The sequence below is a fragment of the Melanerpes formicivorus genome, unplaced genomic scaffold (assembly GCF_026170545.1).
Source record: "Melanerpes formicivorus ecotype bairdi unplaced genomic scaffold, bMelFor1.0.p_v2 SCAF_179, whole genome shotgun sequence".
Lineage (NCBI taxonomy): Eukaryota > Metazoa > Chordata > Aves > Piciformes > Picidae > Melanerpes > Melanerpes formicivorus.
This window is the reverse complement of record NW_027142531.1, coordinates 440383-458021: the sequence shown is the minus strand read 5'-3', so window position 1 is coordinate 458021 and position 17639 is coordinate 440383. Positions and strand designations below refer to the sequence as shown.

The window sequence follows — 17639 nt, the reverse complement described above, 5'->3', positions numbered from 1 at the left end:
GAACAACCTTGTAAAGAACTGGGCAAAAGAGCACGGTATTGAGTGGATATTCCACATTCCCTACTATGCACCAGCTTCAGGGAAGATTGAACGCTACAACGGTTTGTTGAAGACCACTCTCAAAGCCATGGGAGGTGGATCTCTGAAAAACTGGGAAAAACATTTAGCACAAGCAACCTGGCTGGTAAATAGTAGAGGTTCAGGGAACCGAGCTGGACCTGCACATTCAGATCTGCTACAGAAAGTGGAAGGTGATAGAGTTCCTGTTGTTAGAGAAAAGAATCTGTTAGGTAAAACTGTTTGGATATTTTCACCCTCAGGAGAGGCTAAACCTGTCCGAGGGGTGGTTTCAGCTGAAGGTCCGGGTCACACTTATTGGGTGATGCAAGAGAATGGTGAAATTCAGTGTATTCCACAGAGAAATTTAACTTTAGCTGAAAGAGGTTAATTTCAAACTGTTGTACAGCTACATCGCGTCCAAAGGAAGAGTCAACGAGGAATCTACGGTGCACGAACCCTGAGATCCCTGAGAGCCCTGAGTCAACTAAGAGACCCTGAGAATCCCTGTTTCCCTTTTCTTCGCTTCGCCGGCGAAGAGATGAACTGTTTTCCATTTTTCTCATTTTCTGATTTTCTTGTACTTTTGAATCATCCACATCTGAGCATAGCCGGAACGGGCTGTGGACTTCACTTAGGAGCTGTAAGTATTGTTTTGGATTGGATGGACAGTATGAACGGCCAATGAAATAGTTTAGAAGGGGTGGACTGTGACCGTTTGAGGCTGTCCCCTTAAGAAAGGGAATATGGTGGTCGGAAGTTGGTAAACGAAAAAGACGGATCTAAACTAATTTCATTGGTAGATTGGGAGGAAGCACCTTCTGAACTGGGAGTGCAGCAGGGTATCTTGGGCTTTCCTGCACTTTTCCAGTTCAGTTCTGTTTTCCCCTCCTTCAGCAGCAGCAGCTGTTTCTGGGCTTTCGGCCAAGGCTTGACCTTGAAAACTGATAAGCGGCAAGGCCTGTATTAACTGCTTTCCAACTAACACATAACTGCTTCTAACTTTTTTTCTCTTTCTCTCTCTTTCTAACCCGCTCTGGGGAAAGGGGGAGAGAGGGGGGAGTGGAGATGGGGAACCCCCTCAGCAGAGGGGGGAACTCTCATTTCTGTGCTACTTTATTGTATATCTTTGTATATATTGTAAGTACTGTAAATTTGTATATTCCCCTGCATATCCTATATTGATTTGTAAATATACAGCTCTCATTGCTTTGCTAATTCAGCTGTGAGGGTTTTTTTCCCTTTCCCTTCAATTTCCTTTCCCTTTACTTTACAGGGGGGAGGGAGGAGGCTTTTTGGCCTTACGCTTCCAACCCTACGACATAGAGTTTCAGTGAACCGAGCTGGACCTGCACATTCAGATCTGCTACAGAAAGTGGAAGGTGACAGAGTTCCTGTTGTTAGAGAAAAGAATCTGTTAGGTAAAACTGTTTGGGTATTTTCGCCCTCAGGAGAGGCTAAGCCTGTCTGAGGGGTGGTTTCAGCTGAAGGTCCGGGTCACACTTATTGGGTGATGCAGGAGAATGGTGAAATTCAGTGTATTCCACAAAGACATTTAACTTTAGCTGAAAGAGCTTAATTTCAAACTGTTGTACAGCTACATCGCGTCCAAAGGAAGAGTCAACGAGGAATCTACAGTGCACGAACCCTGAGAGCCCTGAGAGCCCTGAGTCAACTAAGAGACCCTGAGATTCCCTGTTTCCCTTTTCTTTGCTTCGTCGGTGAAGAAACAAACTGTTTTCCATTGTTCTCATTTTCTGATTTTCTTGGACTTTTGAATCATCCACATCTGAGCATAGCCGGAACGGGCTGTGGACTTCACTTAGGAGCTGTAAGTATTGTTTTGGATTGGATGGAGAGTACGAACAGCCAATGAAATAGTTTAGAAGGGGTGGACTGTGGCCGTGTGAGGCGGTGCCGTTAAGAAAGGGACAGTGCTGGGACACTCTGGCTGAATGTTTGTAAACAGAAGACAGGTCTAAACGAGTTTCATTGGGAGATTGGTGGAAGGCAGCTTTAAGTTTTAGCACAGCTGGAAGTTTTTCTCAGTTGGCTCCTTTCCCTCTCCCTTCCAGCCTGTCTGCCTCTGGGCTCCCTGCCAGAGCGACCTTGGACACCAGATAAGCACTTATCACTAATCCTGCATGTGCTTCTAAGGCCTAACCAAAACTTCATCCTTACTAATTACCTTTTCTTTCTCTCTAGCCCTCTTGGGGAAAAAAGGGAGGTAGGGGGAGGGAAGGGGGTACGGGAGGGACCCTCCTCTGTCTGGAGGAGGGAGTTTGTTCCTGTATCCTTGTTTTTTTACTTTGCTGTATATTTCTGTATACATATTGTAAATACTGTATGTATTGTGTACATATCTTGCATGTTCCACATGGCTTGTAAAATATAGCAGCCCTTCTCCAGCTGAGTTAGCTGTGGGGTTCTTTCCCTTTGTGGGGGAGAGAAAGCTGGGCCTTCTCTCTCAACCCACCGCAGTGAGCTCCTGAGCAGAAGGTCCTCCTGCAGCCCCAGGTCAGTGCCAGACACAGAGAGGCTGCTGAGCAGGAGCTAAGCAAAGGGGGTGAGCTGCTGAGCAGAAGGTCCTCCTGCAGCCCCAGGTCAGTGCCAGACACAGAGAGGCTGCTGAGCAGGAGCAGAGCAAGGGGGTGAGCTGCTGAGCAGAAGGTCCTCCTGCAGCCCCAGGTCAGTGCCAGACACAGAGAGGCTGCTGAGCAGGAGCAAAGCAAGGGGGTGAGCTGCTGAGCAGAAGGTCCTCCTGCAGCCCCAGGTCAGTGCCAGACACAGAGAGGCTGCTGAGCAGGAGCTAAGCAAAGGGGGGTGAGCTGCTGAGCAGAAGGTCCTCCTGCAGCCCCAGCCCCTGGGGTGGGAACACCTGCAGCGCCCAGCAGCCTGCTCTGGGGCGGTGGGAGCAGGCAGCAGTGCCCCTGCTGTGCCCAGGAGGCACAGAACACCTCAGGCCAGTGGAAGCTGTCCTCCCAGGGGCAGGAGAAGGGCTGGACAAAGCTCCCCAAAGCTGCTGTGCTGCCACTCTGCCTTGAGAGAGGGAGAAGCCAGGCTGTAGCCACAGCCAGCCCGAGAGAGGATTGAACTCTGCACACAGGCCGGGGTGTTGCAAACCCCAGAGCGCAGGGAGAGGCCTCCCTAGCCCTGCTGATGTGCATGCCAGGTTGGGGCTGGGATGGGGTGGGGTTGCTGATTGCTGGCTGGGGCAGGAATGACAGAGGAGAGGCTGCCCAGGCTGTGCTCCCGCTGGGCGTGTGCCGAGCGCTGGGGAGCAGCCCGGCACAGGGGACGAGGAGGCCGCTGCTCATCTGCGCTCCGGGCACCAGGCTGCGCTTGTTGCAGGGCAGAGCCCAGGTGCCTCAGCTCGAGTGCTGGAGGCTGGAGAGCTCTGCAAGCAGGGGCTGGGGACGCCGGCCCTGGGTCTGGCAGGCAGCAGTGTCCCTGCGGCTCCCTGGGCTCTGCCGGAGGCGCCGCGCCAGCTCCACCGGGAGAGCTGTGCTGAGCGAGGAGATGGGGGGCAGGAGAGCCCGACAGTGCTCTGAGCACCAGCCTGCAGCCAGAGCTCCCTCTGACAGGCTGCAGGCCTGAGAGGGGCCAGCAGAGCTAGGAGAGGGCCAGCAAAGCAAAGGAGGAGCTGGGGAACTGGGCAGGCAGGTGGCTCCCAGAGCTGCTGCTGCCAGCAGGGCCAACAGGGCCCAACTCCTGGTCAAGGGCACTGCCCCTTAGGGCCTGCAGTGGGGGCTCTGGGGCAGGAGTTGTGCCAGTGACTGCCTCCCAACACAGGAGCTATGAGGTGAGGGGACCAGCAGAGCTGTCACTGAGCACTGCCTTGAGCCAGGTGTCCTTCCAGTCTGTAACCCCAGGGACCTCAGGCCCTGCTGGCCACGCTGTTTGCCATCACCTGGGACCTGACTCCTGGCTCTGGGAAGAGCAGGGCTGCTGTGTCTGAGGGCTCCCCTGGCTCCCTGCTGGGCTCTGCTGGCGCAGCAGGAGGTTGGCAGCAGGTCTGTGAGGCTGGGAGCTGCACTGGGCAGGAGTGTGGCAGCCCTCACGGAATTCCTGCCTCTGCTCTCAGTGCTGAGCAGCAGCTGGGGGCACAGGGACAGCCTTTAGCGCTGCCCTGTCCTCCAGGCCTTGCCCTCGGGCTGGGGATGCATCTTCTGCTTTCAGCAGGTACCAGGAGAGTGTGGGGGCTTCTGCTTCTCCCTCCTGCTTCCTGAGGCAGGCAGTGCTCCTCTGTGCTGAACGTGCAGCCTGGCTGCCTGCTCTGGGAGCAGAGGAGCCTTTCATGTGGAAATGCAGGCCCGGAGACAGCTGAGGCAGGCTGACAGCTCAAAGGGCAGGAGCATCAAAAAGCCTCCTCTGATCTTCCCCCAGCCTGCTCAGCCTGCTAATGAGTGTGGCTCTGGTGCCCCTGGCTGTGTCCTGCTCGGGCCCAGCTCACAGGAGATGCTCCACAGAGGGAAGTTCAGGAGCTGCACCACCGGCCACGAGGGCAGACGGCAGCCTGCACCTCAGCTGCGCCAGCCTCGGGGTTGTTTCTTCCCCTCAAGGGGTGAGCAGCAGCTGGAGCATTGGTCAGGCCACAGCAAGGCTGCCTGGCAGTTGGCCTGTGGTGTGGCACATGCCCTGGCTGGTGTGAGAGGAGCGGCAGCGTGGGGAGCCCCGGGCCCAGAGCAGGCAGTGCTGCAGTGTTTGCTGCATGACTCATCTGAAGCAGCTGCATTTCAGTGGCCCTGTTGGGAGGGCTCTCAGCCCCTGCTCTGCTGGGTGCCCTCCCTCACCTGCCCACGCTGGTGTGGGGCTCAGGGCCAGCCTGGGGACAGGCTGTGTGCAGCCGAGCAGCTTCACTTTGCAGCCCTTCTCCAGAAGGGTCTCAGCCTGCTTTGATTTTGCTTCTCTGGGGATGTCTGCCTGGCATCATCAGTGCCACAGGCACCTGGGCAGGCCTGGGGCTCACAGGCAGCAGGTGCAGTCCCAGGGAAAGAAGTCTGGTGATCTTTGCACTGCTCCTGAGCTGGCAGCCTCAGCTCAGCTCCTGAGGCAGCACTGTGCTAGCTTTAGGCTATGCCTTCAAATTTTGTTCACAGATCTTGAACAGAAAGTGGTACAAGGTAAGGAAATCCCTGTTGGGTGTACAGAGATCACTCTGCAGCACCCATGGGAGACAGCTGCCAGGGGACTTGGCTCCCAAACAGCCTCTCCTCACTCCTTCGCTTTGGGAGAGACTCAGGTGCTGCTGCTGGACCTTGGCTGCGCGGCGGTGCTGCTGTTGACCTCTGCTGGCACAGAGGGGTGAGGGGGAGGCAGGGAAGGGAGGGGCTGGAGCAGGGCCTCCCTGTGCTGGCTGTTAGTGTAGGTAGCTGTGCACACTGTGAACGCTGTGTGTCTGTACATGTGCCTCGCACTCCACTGGAGACTGTCGTGTGCTGGTAAATACAGCCTCCAGCTGCTTCCAACGGAGCTGCTCTGGCAAATTGCAACCCACCACAAGCAGAAAAGCCTCTGCCGTGTTCTGGCTCTCACCAGCCTGGGCACATCGCTCCCTGGATGCTCCCCTGGCCCCGCTGCCTGCAATGCTGACACAGCCTGCAAGGCAGCACACCGCGGGCAGCTCCTGCCCGGGGCCCAGAGCCGGCCACCGGCACAGCCAGGCCTGGCAGAGCGATTAGCAGCCTCTTCCCGGAGCCTTTGTGGTGCCTCACCTCACACCGCCCGTCGGGGCTTGGGGGAAGGCGCTGCCGAAAGCCCCCCCCGCGGTGCTTTTGTTTGCCCGTCCGGGAAGCTCTGCAGCGCTGATGGGAGCACAGCCCCTCCCCGCCGCCTGGGCTCCCATCCCGCTCCGGGGCAGAGAGAGAGGGAATTCGGGAGTGTGTCCCGACGGAACAGATCTGCTGCTGCTTCGGGGAACATCGGGGCCAGGCACTTTAACCCTCTCCTTCGGAGCTGGGTCGCAGCACTGCTGCACAGCAGTGACCTGAAGTGGCTTTGGTCGGCTTCACTCTCCTGGCAGTCTGTGTGCCCCAGCAGCGGAGCTGTGAAGGGAGAGGCAGGGCCGCTCTGCCTGGCAGCACCGGTGGGCAGAGCTCATCCTGCTGCGCTGCTGCTGTGCTCGGGCGGCTCTCTGCTCTGTTGTCCGCAGCTCTGCGCTCAGCCCCCTCCTGTCAGCCTGCCTGGGGCGCTGCTCACCGGAGCGGCAGAGCAGCTCCAGCGCAGGCTGGCGGATCTCGAGGCTTGGGCTTGTGCTGGTGGTTGTACACTAGGCTGCCACCGGCTCTCCGTCAGCAGCCTGACAGCCAGCCCGGGGCCTGGAGCGGCAGGGAGGTCACAGGGAGGGTCAGGCAGCTGCCTCACGCCTGAGGTGTCAGAGCCTTACTGGAAGCTGAGTAACACAGAAGCCATCCCACGGGCAGGGCAGGGCAGGGCAGGGCAGAGCTTGCTGCCGCTGCAGGTAGGCAAAGGCAGGGGCTGTGGGGCAGCCTCCCACAGAGGTGAGGTTCAGCCATCCTCTGCTCCTGGTGGGCAGCACCGATGAGGTGGGCTGGCTGCAGCCCTCGGCTGGGCACAGGCTCAGAGGGCACTCAGAGCAGCGCCAACAGGAAGGTTTCTCCTTTGGGGACATCACAAACCCCTTAGAAAGGCCCGGGGCCGGCTGCTGCATCCTCCTGAAGTGATGAGATCAGCAAAGAGCAGGGCTGGGCAAACAAGTGGGCAGTGCAGTACTGAGGCTGGTGACGGGGTTGGTTCAGCCCTCCCTGCCAGCCTGACTCGGGGCAGCGCTGGCACGCTGACGAGGAGCTCATCTGCTGGCTTCTGCCTGCAGCCCCTCGCAGCTCAGCTCCTGCCTGCGCAGCAAAGGCGGCCGCAGGGCCGCCCCGGCACAGCCCCGGCGCAGTACTCGCATTGCCTGGGAAGCTGTCCCTGTTCCGAGCGTGCGGTGAGAAAACCTCTTGCCGGGGAGCAGCATCAGAGGCGGAGCTGCGAGCAGCATCAGAGGCGGAGCTGCGAGCAGCCGCGGCTGTGCTGGGGGTGGTGCAGCCTTGGGGACCAGGAAGCTGCGCTCCAGAGCAGGCGCTGCAAGGGCAGCAGGCTGAGGTCTGTGGCTGCCCACCCCAAACACCCTGTGCCTGCTGGGTGGCCGCTGTGGCCCTGCCCAGCACCTGCAGCCAGGGGGTGGCAGGGGAGTGCCAGCTGTGCCTGGCAGGCGGCGCCGGGTGCTCGATGCCCGCTCGATGGCCGTCCTGGCCACCCTTGGCTGAAAATAGCCTAATTGCTCCCCTAGTTAGCAGCCTGCCCTCGGGGCTCCTGCGGGCTTCAGCAGAGCAGGGCCATTCACCCTGGGCCCCCCACAGCCGCTGGGGCTGGCGGCTGGCACGGGGTGGGGGGGACAGGCAGGGTGGGAAGAGCCCCACACGGCCAGCAGCCAGCTTTGGCCTCTGCTGTGCTGCCAGGCTGCTGTCGGGAGGAGCAGCAAAGGCTCAGCCCTGAGCCCCACTGCAGCACTGGAAGCTGCTGCCCCGTATGGGCAGCAGGTGGAGGGAGAAGGTTCTGCCCCTCTGCTCCACTCTGCTGAGCCCCCACCTTTAGTGCTCAGTCCAGCTCTGGAGTGCTCAGCACAGAAAATCATGGACCTGCTGGAGCTGGACCTAAGGAGGGCCACAAAAATGATCAGAGGGCTGGAATGCCTCTGCTGTGAGGACAGGCAGAGGGTTGGGGTTGTTCCACCTGGAGGAGGGCTGAAGGAGACCTTCTTGTGAGTTGTTAGAACTCCAAGGGGGCCCATAAGAGAAATCTTTTTACCAGGACCTGTTGTGATAGGAGAAAGGCCAATGGTTTTAAACTAAAGGAAGCTAGACTGGATCTAAGGAAGGCACTGTTTACAGTGAGGGTGCTTAAACACTGGCACAGGATGCCCCGAGATGTGGTGGAAGCTGCATTGCTGGAAATGTCCTGGATCAGGTGGCACAGGGCCCTGGGCACCCCGATGTGGCTGAAGATATCCCTGCTCGCTGCAGGGACATTGGACTAAGTGAACTTTGAAGGCTCCTTCCAAGCCAATCTGTTCTGTGACGTGAGGAAATCAGTATGCCCTGTGCCCTGCAGCCACAGCCTCCCCTCCCAGGCTGCAGTGCTCCTGCTGCAGTGCTCCTGCTCTGAGACACGCTGCGCTGGGCAGTGTGGCACAGGGCCAGTGGCTGGGAAGTTGAATGTGAAAACATCCCCAGCAAACAGACTCGTTCAGCTGAGACTGTTTGGTATCAGATCTCATCTCAGAGCATGACTTACAGACTGCACCTAACTGCAGCTGGAGCCAGGGAAAAGCTTCCCCTTGAACTCAGAAACCCTGGGAGCGACCTAAGGGAGCTTGTCCCCGTGCTCAGGGCTGGGTATGGTGGTGAGGAAGGTGGCAGGAGGAAGGCAGAGGGGACAGTTTCTCAGGGGTACAGACATGCTGGTGAGCTGGAGCTGAAGGAGCATGGCCATTTCCACCCCACCTGCCTCATTTCCCCCTTTCCCCCCCAATCCCAGAGCACCTGGGCTCTGTTGGAGTCAGTGGCCCCAGGTGCGGCCACTTGGCTCTCCCCACCCACTCCCCTATTTAATTCCCCACAGGAAGGGCAGCAGCCCTAAGCTGAGCCCATCTGGGCTGGAGGATCCTCCTCTCTTCTCTGGTGAGTACCCATGGTGTTCCCCATGGTGCACACTGGGTGATGGTGGTGGTGACTACAAAGGCCGGGGGGCCTGGTGGCCCCCCGGTTGTTAGGGCCAACATTGATGACTCCTCCCATCCCCTCCACGGGTGCTGGCTGGGGCTCCTGCCTGGGGCTGAGCTCCTCTGGGTGGTGTCTTGGCTGGTGAAGGTCTTGCCCCCAGCTCTGGGCTGGGTGCAGGAGTGGTGGAGCAGGAGCTGTTTAGGTCGGGGGGAGGCTGGGGGAGAGCAGGAGCTGCTGTGGACGTTTCCTCCTGAGGAGTGAGTAGTTGGATTGTGGCTCCTGCAGCATTGCTTTGCCAAAGCAGCACGTGCTCCAGGACCAAGGGCTTCCAATTCTAATTGACTTGCCCTGTGAGGAGTAGGAGCTGTATAAAACCAACTCATGTTCATCCCATACTTGCTAGAGGAGTGGAAGAAGTATTGAGAGATCTGGTTTGGAGAGGAGTAACAAAATAGGTGCAGGGAGGAACTCCTGACCAGGGCAGCTGCCGTGGGAAGGGTAAAGCTTCTGTGGATGAAGTGTTGTGTGAGTGATCCTCTCAGCTACATCACTTGTTTCTAGGACCAGCAATGCACTTTGTAGCTCAGACTGTCTGCATGCAAAAGGGAAGTCTTGGGGGAGACCTAATGGCAGCCTTCCAGTACCTGAAGAGGGCCTAGGAGAGGGCTGGGGAGAGACTGTTTGCAGGGGCCTGCAGTGATGGGATGGGGCTCCAGCTGGTGGGCTCTGCTGCTGCAGAGAGCAGGCAGTGAAAATGAGCACAGGAAGCAGGCTCTGAGGACTCGTGACAGTTTGAGGTGTCCAGGTACTGCCTGAATTGTCCAGGGCCACCCCTTCCATGGCTGGCACTCACCTGACCACTGCCTCGTGGCAGCATCCCAGGGCTTAGGCAGGGATTGGATCGTGGCAAAGTGGCCCAGGAGACCCCTGAAGAAGTGTCCTGTGCTCCTGCTCCGAGCTCTGTGCTGGGATAGGGAGAGCTATGGCAAGGGGGAGGCAGCTGAGGAGAAAGGGAGCGATGGGAGAATCCTGATGTTCTGTGGCACCAGGGGAAGAGCTTGGTCTAGGTGGGAGAGTGATCTGCTGAGCTCAGGGGAAGCACTGAGACCAGACTGATCTCGGCAGGGGAAGGCTGACAGAGCCTGGTGCTGGGGTGCTGCTCAAGGGGACGCCTCGGCAGCTCCTCTGAGGCAGGGGGAGCAGAGGCCCTCCTGGGTGAGCTGTTCCCTGTGCAGTGTGTGCCCAGGGATGGTGGTGTGAGCAGAGGCTGGGACCCTCGCAGGCTGCAGGGCACCAGCTCACCGCTGCAGCTCCTGTGCTGGGCAGGGGTCAAACACTCCCTTCCCCAGGAAGAGCTTTGGTAGCTGCTGGGAAAAGCCCTTCTGGCTGATGGGCTGCGTGGGGAACCTCTCTGGGAGGAGGGATCTCTCACTTCCCTGTCCCCTGGGCTCTGCAGCAGAGCAGGTACTAGAGGATAGAGAGCAGAGGCTGTGCCGAGCAGGGAGCTGAAAGCTGCACTGGTGATGGGGCTGGCAGTGGCCTCTGGTCCCCTTGCTGGAGAACATGGTGAGGGCCACCCCGAGCCGGTGGCAGGCCAGTTTCGGTGGCCAGAGCCTCCCGGGTGCTCCTGTCGTGCACCGCAGCAGCCCCCTGGAGTTTGCCGGACTGGAGGCAGGCCAGGAGCCCCCGGGGGGCTGCGCTGCACAGCCCAAAGCCTGCCGTGCCCGCTGCCCGCCCGCGGCTTCGAGCTCGGCGTGGGCGGCCAAGGACTCGGTGCCGGTAACGGGCTGGAGGGACCCTGTGCCCGCGGGGCTGCCTCCTCCGCACCCGGCGCGGAGCTCGACGCCGGGATCGCGGCGGCGGCCGCCTCCAGCCGGAGCCGGGCAACGGCTCCCCCTCCACGCCCTTCCTCGGTGCGGCTCTCACTCGGCAGCGGCCCCGGGGCACCCGCACCGCCCCCGCTGCCGGGGCACCGGCGCTTCCCACTCCCGCCCGCCGGGGGGCGCCCGTTCCGCGCGTCGGTTTCCGCGGCGGCGAGCGGGGCGGGGCGGGGTGTGAGCGCTGCCCGCCGGCCCCGGGGCGGGCCCCGCCGCGCCGCCCCCCTCGCTTTGTGCCGCTGCCGCCCTCCCTCCCTTCCAGCGCGGCGGCAGCAAATCGGCCCGGCGGGGCTTCCTGCCCCCGGTAGCCACCTCGGCCGTTGGGCTTGCCCGCAGCTTCCCCCCGCCCCTGCGGGCCGCCGCCGCCGGGGCTCCCCGTCGCGGGCGAGGAGCGTTCCTGCGGCCGCGGAAAGCCTCAGCCGGCAGCGCGGGCGCGCCCCAGCGCCGCCCCCGGCCGGCACCGCCCCCGGCCCCTTCCCGCCGGCCCTCGGCTCCCGCCGGCCGCCTTCCGCCGCCCGCGGGCGAGGAGCAGCGGCAGGAGGGGGCGGCGGGCGGCTCACCTGGGCCGGGCGGGAGGCGCCCCCCGCGAAGCGCCGGACGGGAGCGGCGGCGAGCGGGACGCCCCGCGCGGCGGCTCCATGGCGGCCGCGGCCGTAGAGCCGGTCTACGGACTCTCCGAGGACGAGGTAAGCCGGCAGCCCCCCCGGGGCCGGTCCGGGGGCGGCAGCGCGTCCCCGTGCGTGTGCCCGCGCAGCGCGTGGGCGCGCCGCGGACGAGCGTGCCGGGGTGCGGACGGCCCCGCCCGCCGCGGGGTACGGGAGCCCTTCACCACCACCCACGGGAGGGAGGCGGCGGGAATCCGCCCCGGGGGCAGCCCCTGCCGCCGAGCGAAGGTCGAGGGTCGGTCCAGGAGGGCGCCCGGGATTCCGCCCCGCGGGGCGCCGCGCCCCCGCCCGCCGACGCCGCCGGCAGCAGCCGCGGGCGAGCCGGGGGACACGGAGGGGGCCCGTGGGGTGCGCTGGCACGGTGGGCGGCGGCGGCCGCCCCGTGGCGTGGCTACCCGGCCGGGCTCCAGAGGGGGGTCCCGGCCGGCGGCGTCTTGTCTCTGCCGCAGAGCGCTGCCCGCGGCCGTGTTCCACCTCCCGCCGCTCGCCCGCGCCGGGCGTCTCGGTTCAGGGCCGGCGGCGAACAAAGAGCCGGGGCCGGCGGCGAGGGTGCCGGACGCGGGGGCAGGGCTGCCGGTGTGCCCGGGCAGGGACCGTGGCAGGCCGGCCCGCAGCGTGCCGGGAGCGGGTGGCAGGCGCAGCCTGGTGCCTGCTGCAGATGGCAGCTGATAAGGGCAGCACCGGCGACAACTAATCGCCGTGCGCGGGCGGTGTCGCCGGTGGCTCTCCGGAGCCGTGCGCTGCCGGGCGGTTACCGGGCAGTCCCTTCCTGCTCCCGGCTGCCGAAGCGGGGGATCGCCCTGCGGAGGTGCCTCCTGTCCTCAGTGGTGTCCCAGAGCCTCGGGAAGGGGGCGGCTTTGTCCCTGCGCTGTGCTCTCGGCCTGGCACCGCCTCTGTCGGGCGGGTGGTGCGCCCGGCTGCGTCCACAGGAGTGAGCAGCAGCAGTGCCAAAGGCGCTAGCCCAGGGCACGGGCTGGGCACCGGGGGCTGCCTGGCTGGCTTGGGCTGCAGGGGACCCTGGCATGTAAAACCTGGCTGCAGGAGCTGCCAGCCAGGTCTGTTACCCTCGGGTGTGAGTGGTACCAGGTCTGGCTGGAAGGAGGCTCTGGGGGGGTGTGCTGGGTGGTGAGCTCTGGAGCGTGAGCAGCCAGGTCCGAGGTGCTCTGTGTGTGCAGGCAGGGCAGAGGAGGAGCCCTGGGAGCACAACACTGAGGAGCATCCCTGCCTCCCTGGGCACCCCAGGGGCCTTCCTGTGAGGAAGAGGCTGGATGGCAGTGACCAGGGTTGCAGGAGGCCCTTCAGGTGCCCCACTCCCTGTGCCAGAGGGCCTGCAGCAGCTGGGGGTGGCCAGGCCCTGCTGTCCCAGCATGGGCACCTGGACACCCGATGGGTGGCAGTGACTTGTAGCACTGGTGCCACTGCTCTGGCTGTGCTGGCAGGGGAGGTCTGTGTGGGGTGGGTGAAGCTGTGAGCTGTCCTGCCGGGACTCGAGCTGAGGCCTGGGAGCTTGGCTGCTGCCTGTCCTGCTGTGTCCTCCCTGGTGTCTTCTGCTCCGTTGCCATGTGCTGGAGCTGGCACAGAATGCCCAGGAGAGGCAGAGATGGGACAGAGCTGCTGGCTGTGCTGCTCAGCACCCACTTCACCCCTGTTCACAGCTGGAGGAGCCTTCAGGAGGGCAGGGGCAGCTGCTGCTGTGCTGCTTACTGTCACTGGGGGCCCCGCAGAGGGTGGGCATGGTGCCCACCTGCCCAGGGAAAACCAAGCTGAGGGGAAAAGACCTGCTTGGAAGCACAAGGGTTTGGTGCCCGCACTGTGGCCCACAAAGGTCCCATGGCACAGGTGCAGTGGTGACCAGAGCCACCCTAGCTGTGAGGAGCAGCAGAGCAGTGCTTTGGTTTCTCTGCTGCTCTTGGTCGTGCTGGTGCTGAGCACCCCACAGGGCATCTGAAACTACAACAGCAGACCACAAGTGGAAGGAGGGTGGAGGGAAGAGGGACAAGGGACAGGGTGTGGAGGAGCGTGAGGAAGGACACAGGTGGCATGATGGGCTGTGGCCTCAGGACAGCAGCAGCCTAGCCCCTGCTGCAGTCTGTGGTGAAGTGTGGGCAAAAGAAGGCCTGAAGGAGGAGTTCTCCCTTGGCAAGGGCCTGGCAGTAAGCTTCCCAAGAGCTGGACCTGGCAGGTGGGCGAGGAGGGCAGCCGCACGCTGCCTGCTGTGGGCAGTGGCTGCCCCTTGGCTCGGGCTTGCCTTGCCCTGGTGCTCTGCAGAGCAGGCACTCCCTGGCAGAGGCCCAAGGAAGCTCCTTGGGATGCAGTCTGCAGCTCTGCTGGCTGGTGGTGGTTTGTGTAGGGCTGTGGGCAGGACTGGCAGCCCTGGCACCCCTGCTGATGGGGAGCAGCGGTCACTTAAATGCCCCCTGGCTTGCCAGTGAGGTTCCTCCCTGCTCAGGAAGCAGAGGCTGCAGGGTGGGTGTCAGCAGCCCTGCCCCGTGTGGCACACCGGGCACATGCTGGGCGGCTGGCAGAGCCTGTGCCCACATCCATCTGTCAGTAGCTGTGAGCCTGGCTGGGTGCTCCTGCCCGGCCCTGTGCTGTGGCTGCCTTGGCAGGCCGAGGGGCACCGGGGCTGGTGGCGCTCTGGGGACACCCTGAGTCAGCCCTGCCAGCCTGCCACCTTCTGCAGGCTCTGTTCTCAGGAGCCTGTGCCAGGCTCAGCTACCCACAGCGTGGCGTTTGTTCCAAGTAGCTGCCAGTCAGATGCCATTCCCAGAGCGCCTCAGCACCAGGGTGACCTGAGCCCTGGCACCGGCTGCCCGGGCCGGCCGCTCCCCGCCCGCGGAGCCAGCCGCGCGGGGGCCTGGGCGAGGGGCTGGGGGTGCCGCTGGCCCGTGCCCGCCTGGGGCAGCCCGTGATTCTGTGAGCTGCAGCTGGCAGGGCTGCCGTGCCCAGGCGGAGCGCTGCTGCTCCCGGCCACCCGTGCCCTGGGAGCTGCTGCTCGTTGAAGAGCAGCAGGGAGAAGGGAGCAGGGCCAGGGGGCGTGCGTGGTGCCCCCAGCTGCCGGCACCCGCTCGGCTGGGGAGTCCCTCAGGAACCTGAGCGAGTGGTCTCTCCTTGCCTGCCTTTCCCCCTCTCCCCTGGGCAGAGAGGCCGAGCCGTGTCCCTCGGGGCAGCGTGTCCCTCGGGGCAGCGTGTCCCTCGGGGCAGCGTGTCCCTCGGGGCAGCGTGTCCCTCGGGGCAGCGTGTCCCTCGGGGCAGCGTGTCCCTCGGGGCAGCGTGTCCCTCGGGGCAGCGTGTCCCTCGGGGCAGCGTGTCCCTCGGGGCAGCGTGTCCCTCGTCCCGCACCCTGCGCCTCCTGAGGGGCGTTGAGGCGCAAGTGGCCCTGACGAGAGGGAAGCTCCCACAAGTGCTGCCTTCCCCTGGCTGCGGGAAAGCCTTGCAGCTCCTTGCCCCTCCTTGGCTGAACAACTGAGGTGGCTGCAGGGAAGGATGCCTGCTGCTGCGTGGGGAGTCAGCGTTCCTGCCCGGCGCTGCTGCGTTCTGCCTGCTCCGGTCCTGCTCAGCTTCCCTGCCTCTGCTCGAGTGAGCTGCAGTTACAGCTGGCGGCTGTCGTGCGCGAGAAGATGCCGGAGAGGAGCTGCTGGGGAGGCAAACACCTCGGTGCTGATGCTGAGAGTGAAGAGCTGTGGGGTGCAGGGCCTGGCCCTCTCCCCCTCCTTGTGTCTGGCCTGGGAGAGGGATCCCTGGGCAGCCGCTGGGTCCCTGCTGGCTTTAGGCTGGGCCTTCAAAATTCTTCACAGAGCTTGAACAGAAAGTGACAAAATGTAAATAAATCACTGCTGGCTGTAAAAAGGGTAATAAAGATCCCTGCAAAGCACCTCCTTGAAGAGAGCTCTGTCCTCAGCCCTTGTTCCCAAAACAAACAACCTCTCTCCTCCTCCTCTGCTCTGGGGAGATACCAGCTTGCTTCTGCCTGACCTTGGCTGCATGCTTTGGTAGTAACTCCTCTGCTCCTTTCTCCCTAATTTGTGCAGGGGCTGGGGGGGCAGAGAGGGAGAAGCTTCCCCTGCCCTTGGGGGGGGGTCCTTGTGCTGTTGTGAGTTGCAAGCACTGCACTGCTGTAAGCCTGTGTGTCTGTACCTGTCCTCACCCCCCCTGCAGACTGTGCTTTGCTTGTAAATACAGCTTCTGTTTGCTTCCACCTGAGCTGCTCTGGCAAAGTTCATGCTGGGGGGGGGAAATCTCAACCTACCGCGGGGGTAGAGCAGAGGCAGCCTGGGGGGTGCTGCAGTGGGACCTGTGGGGGATGGTTCTGTAGTGCTCTGGCTGCTCTGCGCTGTGACATCGCAGTGAGGTCTGCACAGTGCTGGCAGGGGGAGGGTCAGCCTGGGCAGGAGGTGGCAGGGGCAAAGGGTTGTGTGTGCAGAGTGCTCCAGAGTGGGGCCTGTGGGGTGATGGCTCTTGTGCTCCTGCTGCAGTTGTTGCTCTGCAGTGATGCCCGTCCAGGGGGGTCTCCTTCCCTGTGCCCATTGCCAGGGTATGGGGCTCTGTGTGGGTGCTGCCCATGAGGGCAGGCTGCCAGGGTCCCAGCAGGAGCATGCTGGTGAAGTGGAGCTTGGCAGGCAGGTTGGAGGAGGCAGTGTAGGGCTGCTGGTGGGTTGCTGGGGATGTGGCTGTGCCTGGAGAGAGGTGCTGGCTCTAGGGGCATTGCCTCTGGGGAAGTGCCTCTTGCTCACCCTGCACTGCAGCTGGCCAGCCACAGGCCCTCCCGGCTCTCGCCCAGCCCTGTCCCCTCACTGCTTCCCAGCTCCTGGAGTAGCCAGGGCTGGCTGCTGGGGCACGGAGGGGGCGCTGGGTGGGTGAGCAGGGCACAGGCAGGGCTTTGGTGATGTGCTGGGGAAGCATTTGGGAGGCAGCTGTGGCTCTGGAGGGGCACGGCAGGGCAGAGCGGTGGCAGAGAGTGCGGTGCCCGCTCTGCAGCTCTGGCTCACAGAGGGCAGGCGGAGCAGGGCCTCCCGTGGCACGGGGCAGGGCCCGGGGCACTTCACAGCACTGGCTATTGACTTTCTGAATGGGGAGGAAGCTGAATTGGTTTTATAGATTGAGTGGCCTGGCTTCCTGGGGCAGCACCGAGAGCCTGCAGGGATGGTGACAAAGTCCAGCTGAGGAAGCGTTTCATAAAGGCAAGGCCTTGCCCAGCTACTTGTTGGGGCACAAGAGCAGAAGGAAGGGGCTGTGGCTGGCAGCAGCTGGTTCTGAAAGCCTGCGCTGAAACTCCTCCGGAGTTAGCAGCATCTCCTGGCCCCTGTGCAGGGGGCAGGTCCTGCCAGCACAGGGCGGCAGGGACTGCGGCCAGGCAGCCGCTGCTGCCCGCAGGGGTGGTGCTGAGCGCCTCCTGGGGGGCAGTGCGCCCAGGGCCCTGCCGTGCGCTGGCCGTCGGAGGGCGCTGTGCAGCGGTGGAGGTCGGCTCCGGGCTGTGCGGCGGTCCCCCGTGCCTGGCGGCCAGGGGCGGGCTGCGAGCCCGGCAGCCGTGGGGCTGCCACAGCAGCCTTGGCACAGCTCTGCCTGGGAGCTGCTTTCAGGAGGCTCTGCTGGCGCCTGGGGCTCGTGTGGAAGAGGAGCCAGGCACGGAGTGGGTGCCAGAGGAGATCCCCTTCCCGAGGGGACTCGAGGTCGTCCCTGGGGACGGGGAGAAGGGGCTGGAGCTGGGCAGCCGGAGCCTCCACATCAGTCTCTGTTTGTAAGCCCGACGCAGCTCCCTGCAGGGCTGTCCCCAGGGCTGCTGTGACACCCGGGGGCCACCCGGGAGCCTGTGGGACCGTGCCGCTCCCTTTGTGCGTGTCCCACTAGTGGGGAGGAGCTGTCTGCCGTGGGGCTGTGAGCTCAGCCCTGTGCCGCTGCGGGAGCAGGGCTGGGCACCGCCTGTGTGGCAGCCAGCTGCTGCCAGCCGCACTGCCAGCTCCCCGGTCCCAGAGGCTCGCGTGGGGCCAGGCCTCCTGCTTAGCTGGACTGTGCCTCATGCAGTGGGAGCTGGGGAGCTGTGTGCCTCCTCAGCAGCCAGTGGCAGCTCCTCTCAGCCGCGCTGGGAGCTGTAGGGTCAGCCTGCTGAGTCGTGGGTGGCTTAGAGGTCTCCGGAGCTGCTGCCTCCTCCTGCCAGGTCCCTACCCGGTGCCCTGTGGCGGCGGCAGCGGTGCCGCAGGAGCTCTCGGCAGTGCTCCCCGGCGGCTCTGCCCCTCTGCCGTGCTGGCTGAGCCAGGTGAGGAGGCAGCAGAGGCTGGGTGGCTCCTGCAGCACCAGAGGAATGTGGTCTGGCTGCTGGG

General features: G+C 63.1%; 1 protein-coding gene across 3 annotated transcripts in view; it reads left to right on the top strand.

The window, feature by feature from the left end:
* Positions 1 to 11042: 11042 nt before the first annotated feature.
* NEDD4L (NEDD4 like E3 ubiquitin protein ligase) overlaps positions 11043 to 17639 on the top strand; it is an 82486-nt gene continuing 75889 nt past the window's right edge. Inside the window, exon 1 of one of the 3 annotated variants that reach the window (XM_068169347.1) lies at positions 11043 to 11343. In XM_068169347.1, the coding sequence (XP_068025448.1) occupies positions 11296 to 11343 (48 nt within the window). In that variant the 5' untranslated portion in view covers positions 11043 to 11295. The remainder of the gene's footprint in view (positions 11344 to 17639) is intronic. The other 2 variants (XM_068169348.1, XM_068169349.1) reach the window with 2 other exon arrangements.